General features: G+C 39.2%; 3 protein-coding genes across 16 annotated transcripts in view; all 3 read left to right on the top strand.

Annotated features, from left to right (window-relative positions):
• LOC131364610 (protocadherin gamma-A11-like) overlaps positions 1-10706 on the top strand; it is a 106939-nt gene that overhangs the window by 40498 nt on the left and 55735 nt on the right. The window contains exon 1 of one of the 14 annotated variants that reach the window (XM_058407796.1): positions 628-3133. The exons of the other annotated variants lie outside the window; for them this stretch is intronic. Within the exon in view, the coding sequence (XP_058263779.1) occupies positions 695-3133 (2439 nt within the window). The 5' untranslated portion in view covers positions 628-694. Of the gene's footprint in view, positions 1-627; positions 3134-10706 lie in introns of those variants that run through there. 14 annotated transcript variants of the gene reach the window in all.
• On the top strand, positions 3170-6296 carry LOC131364613 (putative protocadherin beta-18). The gene has a single exon (XM_058407809.1). It carries the CDS (start codon positions 3833-3835, stop codon positions 6287-6289), a length of 2457 nt encoding a protein of 818 aa, XP_058263792.1. The 5' UTR covers positions 3170-3832; the 3' UTR covers positions 6290-6296.
• On the top strand, positions 7595-10233 carry LOC131364612 (protocadherin gamma-A11-like). Its single transcript, XM_058407808.1, has one exon. The coding sequence runs from the start codon at positions 7726-7728 to the stop codon at positions 10216-10218; it is 2493 nt and encodes an 830-aa protein (XP_058263791.1). The 5' UTR covers positions 7595-7725; the 3' UTR covers positions 10219-10233.

Raw genomic sequence — 10706 nt, 5'->3', positions numbered from 1 at the left:
TTTACATGTATAGCAGCTTCATGGAAATTAACAATTTCTATGTATAATCTCTTTATAGATTTTCAAAATAAAAAATACAGTTTCTTTTATGTTGGATACATTTTTCAGTAGATTTTCCTAATATATTAAATACATTTTCAGCTGACATGTCCAGGGTGTACCCCTGCCTTTCACCCTATGTGCGCTGGTATAGGCTCCAGCAGACCCTCGTGACCCTAGGAATCCTAGTAATAAGCGGGTATAGACAATCAATGAATGAATAGACAGTTACAGATGGGGTAAGTTGTTTATAAATACACTGGTCTTGTTCACAAACCGACCAGCCAATTACATAATTGTCACAAATGAATTATATTATCTATCTATCTATCTATCTATCTATCTATCTATCTATCTATCTATCTATCTATCTGTCTGTCTGTCTGTCTGTCTGTCTATCTATCTATGGATATCTGCCTTCTATTATCAGGTGTAATATTTCTTTGGTGCTCTGAGTGACGCTGTTGGTTAGGGTGTACAGCTCGTTTATAGATCCTCCCATGTATTCTGATTTCATGCAGAGGGGAATTTCTCTTCAGCTAGTCCTGTTCTTCCATTCCACCGCCATCAATTAATTATTGCTTTTCAGTACTATTGTATTTTTTAAAAAGTCTTTTACATTCCTGAATCGTGAGTACCTTGCAGTGTTTAGAATATGCGTTTTCTTTGTTCCCTCGATTTCCGGATAAGTGGCTCTACTGTCCGCGTTTCGACATGGCTGACAATGCTTCTGATTGGATATGCTTTTGTCATGGCCGTTGCGCACGGGCAGGTCCGTTATTCTATTCCTGAGGAGATGAACAAGGGATCTATGGTTGGAAATATCGTTCAGGATCTCGGTTTGGATGTTAAGAGACTGAAATCTGGTCGAGCGCGGATCTTTACGGAGGACAGTCGTGAGTACATCGGTCTGAATGTGGATAAAGGCATTCTGATAGTGAGAGAGAGGATAGATAGAGAGGAGCTGTGCGCTCAAGTGTCTCCTTGCTCTATATACTTTCAAATTATTCTAGATAATCCAGTCGAGCTGCATCGAGTTGATGTTGAAATACTGGATATCAATGATCATGCACCTGCGTTTCAAAGAAAAGAAGTCAATATTGAAATAACGGAAAATGCAGCTCCTGGTTCACGCTTTTCTTTAGACAGCGCGCATGATCCCGATGTTGGACTGAATACACTGCAGAGATACACCCTTAATCCAACGGAATATTTCACTTTAAAGGAATTATTTCGCAGCGACGGCACAAAATATGTTGCACTGATTTTAAAAACACCTTTAGACAGAGAGCAACAAGATGAGCATAAATTAATATTGACAGCATTTGATGGTGGAACTCCTCAAAAATCTGGAACAGTTAAGGTAACTGTCACTGTTCTTGATGTGAACGACAATTCTCCTGTTTTCAGTCAACCAATATACCGAGTGTCTTTGTCAGAAAATATTCCGAAAGGTAGTTTAGTAGTAACAGTCAGTGCTACTGACAAGGACAAAGGATCTAATGGAGAGATTACTTATTCGTTTTCACAAAATTCAGAAAAGGAGGCAATGGAATTATTTAATATTAATTCGGAAACAGGTGAAATAAAAGTAAACGATATCTTAGATTTTGAAAAATCCAAACAGTTTGAACTGAATGTCGAGGCAATAGACGAAGGAGGATTAACTGACACCAGTAAAGTACTTATTGAAATTATTGATGTTAATGACAATTCTCCTGTTATCAGTGTTATTTCATTTTCTAACCCGATTCCAGAGGATTCTGCCACCAAGACTGTTATCGCAATCCTAAATGTTAAAGACTTAGACAGCGGGAAAAACGGACAAATTAAATGCACAGTCAATTCAGATCTGCCGTTTCGCGTCAAAACGACATCCTCTAATATCCACAATTTAGTTACCGATCGTTTATTAGATCGTGAAATGTTTTCTGAATATAATATTACGATCACAGCTACTGATGAAGGTTCTCCATCTTTATCTACAAATAAAACATTGAGGCTTAAAATATCCGATATAAACGACAACGCCCCTGTTTTCCAGCGTCACTCATACACCGCTTATGTGATGGAAAATAATTCACCTGGAGTGTTTATATTTGCAGTGACAGCAACTGACAGAGACTCTGGGAATAATGCGCGCATTTCATATTTTTTAGAAGATCTTATTGTGAACGGAGTTTCTGCTTCGTCTTATATTTCAGTTAACGCAGAGAGCGGAGAGATTCTTGCTATTCGGTCTTTTGATTTCGAACAAATAAAAGAGTTTAATATTCGCGTAAAAGCGCAGGACGGAGGCAACCCGCATCTCAGTAGCAACGTGAGTGTAAAAATTATTATTCAGGACCAGAATGACAACGCACCTCAGATTCTGTATCCAGTACAAACCGGTGGCTCTGTGGTGGCTGAAATGGTGCCTCGTTCAGCAGATGTTGGATATCTTGTCACTAAAGTGGTGGCAGTGGATGTGGACTCAGGACAGAATGCATGGCTCTCATATAAACTGCACAAAGCGACAGACAGAGCGCTGTTTGAAGTGGGTTTACAGAATGGAGAAATAAGGACTGTGCGCCAAGTCACTGATAAAGATGCTGTGAAACAGAAGCTCATTGTTGTAGTGGAAGACAACGGACAGCCCTCTCGTTCAGCTACAGTCAATGTTAACGTGGCGGTGGCGGACACTTTCCCTGAAGTGCTCTCCGAGTTCACTGACTTTACGCACGAGAAGGAATACAACGACAACCTGACATTTTATCTAGTCTTGGCCTTGGCTGTAGTTTCATTTCTCTTTATCGTCTCCATCATAGCTATACTGTCAGTGAAATGTTACAGATGGAGACGTGAGCGGATGTTTTACAAATCCGGTGCCAATCTTCCGGTTATTCCGTATTATCCACCCCTTTACGCAGACGTAGGGGGAACAGGAACTTTACAGCATATGTACAATTATGAAGCTTACAGAACCACTGACTCTAGAAAGAGTGACCTGAAATACTCCAGACCTCCAACAGAAAGCATCATTAGTCTGGACAGCAGTGGAACACATACCCTTACACATGCGCAGAGCGTGAAAGCTTATGACGATTCTGATCAGGTGAGACTTGCAACCGAAAACATCTACACTCAGCATGGGCATTGTTTTTAATTCATGGAATTTAAATTCAAAATGTGTTTCTGTTTGCTGACGTTATTTAAAGTGATCATCACGCGATTCTTTGTGGTTGAAGGGCAAATATAAACTTCTTTTCACAAATAAAATTGATCAAAAATACTAGCTTCTCTGTGCGAAGAGTTCATAAACACCGCACAGTGATTTAACATGCCTGGGCTGCTCAGGAAGGAAGTGGAAAGGCAAAAATGAGTTCTTTAATTTGGGTCTATTAAGCATGTCTGTTTTGTGAAAACTTTAGTATTCATAGGTTTCACGCTATTTGCATTTTAAAATTATAATCTTTAATACTAATCGCAGCAATACTTAAATCTGTATTTGTATTTCTTGTCTCTCTCTCTCTCTCTCCCTCTCTCTCTCTCCCTCTCCCTCTGGCTCCTGTTAACATGTGCAATATTACTTTAGTGCTCTGAGTGACGCTGTTGGTCAGGGTGTGCAATTTATAAATGCACAGTTCTTCTCGATCCGCCCCAGTATAGTGACTGCATGCAGCCTGGAATTCTTTTCGCTTGGCACTGTCTAGCGATTTAATAAATAAAAATGCAGTAAAGCTGTTCAGCACTACTTAAGGATATTTTCTCATTTTAAACCGATCTGAATTTTTGGATCTACATTGATTACAATATGAGTTGTCTTTGTTCCCTCGATGCCCGGATAATAGGCGCTACAGAACGCGTTTCGACATGGCAGACAATGCTTCTCGTTGGGTTTGCCTTTATCATTGGCGTTGCGCAAGGGCAGGTCCGTTATTCTATTCCCGAGGAGATGAACAAGGGATCGGTTGTGGGAAATATCGTTCAGGATCTCGGTTTGGATGTTAAAAGACTGAAAGCTGGTCGAGCGCGGATCTTTATGGAGGACAGTCGTGAGTACATCGGTCTGAATGTGGATAAAGGCACTTTGATTGTACAACAGAGGATAGATAGAGAGGAGCTTTGCGCTCAGGTTTCTCCATGCTCTTTACATTTTCAGATTATTCTAGATAATCCAATTGAGCTGTATCGAGTTGATGTTGAAATATTGGATATCAATGATCATGCACCAGATTTTGAAAGAAAGGATATAACTATTGAAATCCCGGAATCAGCTGCCCTCGAGTCACCCTTTTCTTTAGACAGCGCGCATGATCCCGACGTTGGTTTGAATACACTGCAGAGGTACACTCTTAATCCCACTGATCATTTTACTTTAAAGGAATTATCACGGAGTGATGGCACCAAATATGTGGAAATGGTTTTAAAAAAAACTTTAGACAGAGAGCAACAAGACGAGCATAAATTAATTTTAACAGCATTTGATGGGGGATCTCCACAAAAATCAGGAACATTTAAGATAACTGTCACTGTTCTTGATATAAACGACAATTCTCCTGTGTTCAGTCAGCCAATATACCGAGTGTCTTTGTCAGAAAATATTCCGAAAGATAGTTTAGTAGTGAGAGTCAGTGCTACTGATAAGGACAAAGGATCTAATGGAGAAATTACTTATTCGTTTTCAGACAACTCAAGAAAAGAGGTCATGGATTTATTTACCATTAATTCGGTGACTGGGGAAATAAGGGTTAAATTTTCTCTAGATTTTGAAAAGTCCAAGCACCATGAACTGGATGTTAAGGCGATGGATAAGGGCAGACTGGAAGGTAACAGTAAAATACTTGTCGAAATTACAGATGTAAACGACAATTCTCCTGTTATCAGTGTTATTTCTTTTTCTAACCAGATCCCTGAAGATTCTGCCCCTGACTCGGTTGTCGCAATGTTTAATATTAAAGATACAGACTCCGGGAAAAATGGACAAATCAAATGCACAGTCAATTCAGATCTGCCGTTTCGCATTAAATCGACATCCAATAATTTCTACATTTTAGTCACTGACTGCATTTTAGATCGTGAAATGTTTTCTGAATATAATATAACGATCACAGCTACAGATGAAGGCTATCCATCTTTATCTACAAATAAAACACTGAGGCTGAAAATATCGGATGTAAACGACAACCCCCCTGTTTTCCAGCGTCACTCATACACCGCTTATGTGATGGAAAATAATTCACCTGGAGTGTCTATATTTGCAGTGACAGCAACTGACAGAGATTACGGGAATAATGCGCGCATTTCATATTTTTTGGAAGATCTATCTGTGAACGGAGTTTCTGCTTCGTCTTATATTTCAGTAAACGCAGAGAGCGGAGAGATTCTTGCTATTCGGTCTTTTGATTTCGAGCAAACAAAAGAGTTTAATATTCGCGTAAAAGCGCAGGACGGAGGCAACCCGCCTCTCAGTAGCAACGTGAGTGTGAAAATTATTATTCAGGACCAGAATGACAACGCGCCTCAGATTCTGTATCCAGTACAAACTGGTGGCTCTGTAGTGGCTGAAATGGTGCCTCGTTCAGCAGATGTGGGATATCTTGTCACTAAAGTGGTGGCTGTGGATGTGGACTCAGGACAGAATGCATGGCTCTCATATAAACTACACAAAGCGACAGACAGAGCGCTGTTTGAAGTGGGCTTACAGAATGGAGAAATAAGAACTGTGCGCCAAGTCACTGATAAAGATGCTGTGAAACAGAAGCTCACTGTTGTAGTGGAGGACAACGGACAGCCCTCTCGTTCAGCTACAGTCAATGTTAACGTGGCGGTGGCGGACACTTTCCCTGAAGTGCTCTCCGAGTTCACTGACTTTACGCACGAGAAGGAATATAACGACAACCTGACATTTTATCTAGTCTTGGCCTTGGCTGTAGTTTCATTTCTCTTTATCGTGTCCATCATAGCTATACTGTCAGTGAAATGTTACAGATGGAGACGTGAGCGGATGTTTTACAAATCCGGTGCCAATCTTCCAGTTATTCCGTATTATCCACCCCTTTACGCAGACGTAGGAGGAACAGGAACTTTACAGCATATGTACAATTATGAAGCATACAGAACCACTGACTCTAGAAAGAGTGACCTGAAATACTCCAGACCTCCTACTGAGAGCATCATTAGTTTGGACAACAGTGGTGCACATACTCTTACGCATGCGCAAAGGGAGAAAGTTGGTGATCAATTTGATCAGGTGAGTTCTACAATTTAAAACAGACCTAGACGTATAAATAGCTTTCGATACTTGAAATTTAAATACATATTTAAAATTCAATATACAATTTTGCTGTCTCATATTTCTTTCTTATTACAAGGAGGTACATGAATTGTAACAAGATACGCTTTTGTTATTTACTGCATTTTTGTACTTTCGAATTCACTCATTTCTCTTTGTGGTGACTTTCTGAAAACTACCCCTAATGTGATACTCGACTCCTAAACATGACATCTTCTGTTTGTGAGCAGTTCTATACGAGTGTAGTAGTGCTACGACACATCAGAATTGTCAATACCTAAATGTTTAAAGGATTAATGTTCAATTATGACTCTTATTATTCATCCTACTTTTATTTGTAATTGTTTGAACTAATCGTTTCTAAATGGTTCTTTAGTGGATAGATAGATAGATAGATAGATAGATAGATAGATAGATAGATAGATAGATAGATAGATAGATAGATAGATAGATAGATAGATAGATAGATAGATGAGTATCATCGATGCAGTAAGCAGACTACAGTCCAGTGCAAAATGTAACATGTACAATGAGCTCATTCTCAGAATCACTGTCATGCAATCAAATGTCCTGGCACAGTGAGGAATTGTTGGAAAGGGTAAACACTGATGTGAAGAGCATCCTCTAATACTTTTACCTGATACAGTGTAGATAAATAAGTATTTTTCTGAAAGTGCTCTTGATCACAATAGGGAGAGAATGTGATACACTGTCCAGAATGAGAAATGATTTGTTAACTGTTCTCCTTTCCACGACCTCCTCAAAACAGTCTAGGAAGCAACGGTGAGTTGTTTGAAATAGGATATTTCTGGGTTTCAGCAGAGAGACAAAAAAACAAATATTTCTCCTTTGAAATGTTCCCTTTAAATGTATAGGCAGTTTCATGGTAATTAACCATTTCTTTGCATAATCTCTTCATAGATTTTCGAAATAAAAAAACTTTTTCTTTTAATATATGTTGGATACATTTTTCAGTAGGATTTTTTAAAATAATTTCAAATCCATTTACAGCTGGGGTAAATTGTTTAGAAATACACTGGCCTTGTTTACAAACCAGTTCAGCCAATTACATAACTGTCACAAATTAATTACATTATCTATCTATCTATCTATCTATCTATCTATCTATCTATCTATCTATCTATCTATCTATCTATCTATCTATGGATATCTGCCTTATATTATTAGGTGTAATATTTCTTTGGTACTCTGAGTGACGCTGTTGGTTAGGGTGTATAGCTCGTTTATAGATCCTCCCCTGTTTTCTGATTCCATGCAAAGGGGGATTTCTCTTCATTTAGTCCTGTTCTTCCATACAACCGCCATCAATGAATAATTGCTTTTCAGTACTATTGGATCTTTAAGAAGTCTTTAAGATTCCTGAATCGTGTGTACCTTACAGTGTTTAGAATATGCGTTTTCTTTGTTCCCTCGATTCCCGGATAAGTGGCTCTACTGTCCGCGTTTCGACATGGCTGACAATGCGTCTTGTTGGATTTGCTTTTGTCATGGCCATTGCGCACGGGCAGGTCCGTTATTCAATTCCCGAGGAAATGAACAAGGGATCGTTTGTAGGAAATATCGTTCAGGATCTCGGTTTGGATGTTAAGAGACTGAAAGCTGGTCGATCGCGGATCTTTACGGAGGACAGTCGTGAGTACATCGGTCTGAATGTGGATAAAGGCACTCTGGTAGTGAGAGAGAGGATAGATAGAGAGGAGCTGTGCGCTCAAGTGTCTCCTTGCTCGATACATTTTCAGATTATTTTAGAAAACCCAGTGGAGCTTCATCGAATTGATGCTGAAATCTTGGATATCAATGATCATGCACCTGCTTTCGTCAGAAAAGAAATCAGCGTTGAAATAGCAGAATCTGTTGCCTCTGGTGCACGGTTTTCTTTAGACAGCGCGCATGATCCCGACGTTGGACTGAATACATTGCAGAGATACACTCTTAATCCAACAGATTATTTCACTTTAAAAGAATTATCTCGTAGCGACGGCACAAAATATGTTGAGATGGTTTTAAAAACACCTTTAGACAGAGAAGAACAAGAACAGCATAATTTAATTTTGACAGCATTTGATGGTGGAACTCCTCAGAAATCAGGAACAGTTAAAATAACTGTCACTGTTCTTGATGCAAACGACAATTCTCCTGTGTTCAGTCAGCCAATATACCGAGTGTCTTTGTCAGAAAATATTCCGAGAGATAGTTTAGTAGTGACAGTCAGTGCTACAGACAAGGATAAAGGTTCTAATAGCGAGATTGCCTATTCATTTTCACAAAGTACCGGAATAGAGGCCATGGATTTGTTTACAATTGATTCGGATAACGGAAAAATAACAGTCAAAGGTGTCTTAGATTTCGAAAAATCTAAACAGTATGAACTGAATGTCGAGGCGGTTGATAAGGGCGGACAAGCTGATACCAGTAAAGTATTCATTGAAATTATTGATGTTAATGATAATTATCCTGTTATTAGTGTTATCTCATTTTCTAACGCGATTCCAGAGGATTCTGTTCCGGACTCTGTTATATCAATACTAAACATTAAAGACACAGACTCCGGGAAAAACGGACAAATTAAATGCTCAATGAATTCAGATCTGCCGTTTCGCATCAAATTAACATCCTCTAATTTTTATACTTTAGTCACTGACCGTATTTTAGACCGTGAAATGATTTCGGAATACAATATAACGATCACAGCTACAGATGAAGGTTCTCCATCTTTATCTACAAACAAAACATTGATGCTTAAAATATCCGATGTAAACGACAATGCCCCTGTTTTCCAGCGTCACTCATACACCGCTTATGTGATGGAAAATAATTCACCTGGAGTGTTTATATTTGCAGTGACAGCAACTGACAGAGACTCTGGGAATAATGCGCGCATTTCATATTTTTTAGAAGATCTTTCTGTGAACGGAGTTTCTGCTTCGTCTTACATTTCAGTTAACGCAGAGAGTGGAGAGATTCTTGCTATTCGGTCTTTCGATTTCGAGCAAACAAAAGAGTTCAATATTCGCGTAAAAGCGCAGGACGGAGGCAACCCCCCTCTCAGTAGCAACGTGAGTGTAAAAATTATTATTCAGGACCAGAATGACAACGCGCCTCAGATTCTGTATCCAGTACAAACTGGTGGCTCTGTGGTGGCTGAAATGGTGCCTCGTTCAGCAGATGTGGGATATCTTGTCACTAAAGTGGTGGCTGTGGATGTGGACTCAGGGCAGAATGCATGGCTCTCATATAAACTACTCAAAGCGACAGACAGAGCGCTGTTTGAAGTGGGCTTACAGAATGGAGAAATAAGAACTGTGCGCCAAGTCACTGATAAAGATGCTGTGAAACAGAAGCTCACTGTTGTAGTGGAGGACAACGGACAGCCCTCTCGTTCAGCTACAGTCAATGTTAACGTGGTGGTGGCGGACACTTTCCCTGAAGTGCTCTCCGAGTTCACTGACTCTACGCACGAGAAGGAATACAACGACAACCTGACATTTTATCTAGTCTTGGCCTTGGCTGTAGTTTCTTTTCTCTTTATCGTCTCCATCATAGCTATACTGTCAGTGAAATGCTACAGATGGAGACGTGAGCGGATGTTTTACAAATCCGGTGCCAATCTTCCAGTTATTCCGTATTATCCACCCCTTTATGCAGACGTAGGAGGAACAGGAACTTTACAGCATATGTACAATTATGAAGCTTACAGAACCACTGACTCTAGAAAGAGTGATTTGAAATATTCCAGACCTCCTACTGAGAGCATCATTAGTCTGGACAGCAGTGGAGCACAGACACTAACACTTGCGCAGAGCATGAAAACTTATGACGACTCTGATCAGGTAAGATTTATTACTGAAATAGATGTACACATTAGCTTTTTACTGTTTATTTGATTTCCTGTTTAGTAGTTCAGTCTCATTAATTTTACTATTCAAAAAGTGCTTCATTTTGTTGTGAAAAATGAACCTTTTCCTTGAGGTAGGTGAGTTGTATGTAACTTAATACGAAGTCCTTGGCCAGCGATGATCGTTTCATCTAAATCTTTATATTAATACATTTAAAATTTAACAAGTTATCGGTTATATTTGTCAGAATATTTATACGTACTTGTTAAGTCTCAAGTATATTTCAGGAGTGGAGGAACGCTGACATGTACTGGGACTGCTGTATTGAGTTTTTTTTAACCACAGCTCGGTTGAATGCTACAATCTGATTGGTCATTATTGAATAATGTTGAATATTGTCGTTTAACAGCACAGGTTTACGACGGGTTATTAAAATTACTAACATTTAAAGGGTTTTTGTCAAAGTACATTTTTATAATCGTTAATGTGGTGATTTTTTAGGCTACTCTTAGGACATTTGTGTGCCCTTTTGTTCC

The sequence above is a fragment of the Hemibagrus wyckioides genome, linkage group LG14, assembly GCF_019097595.1.
Source record: "Hemibagrus wyckioides isolate EC202008001 linkage group LG14, SWU_Hwy_1.0, whole genome shotgun sequence".
Classification (NCBI taxonomy): domain Eukaryota; kingdom Metazoa; phylum Chordata; class Actinopteri; order Siluriformes; family Bagridae; genus Hemibagrus; species Hemibagrus wyckioides.
Note: the sequence above shows the minus strand (reverse complement) of the source record. Positions and strands in the feature narration are given on the sequence as shown.

Excerpts from the sequence above, each read along its gene's own strand:
- LOC131364613 (XM_058407809.1), top strand. The coding sequence starts at position 3,833 with ATGAGTTGTCTTTGTTCCCTCGATGCCCGGATAATAGGCGCTACAGAA.
- LOC131364612 (XM_058407808.1), top strand. The coding sequence starts at position 7,726 with ATGCGTTTTCTTTGTTCCCTCGATTCCCGGATAAGTGGCTCTACTGTC.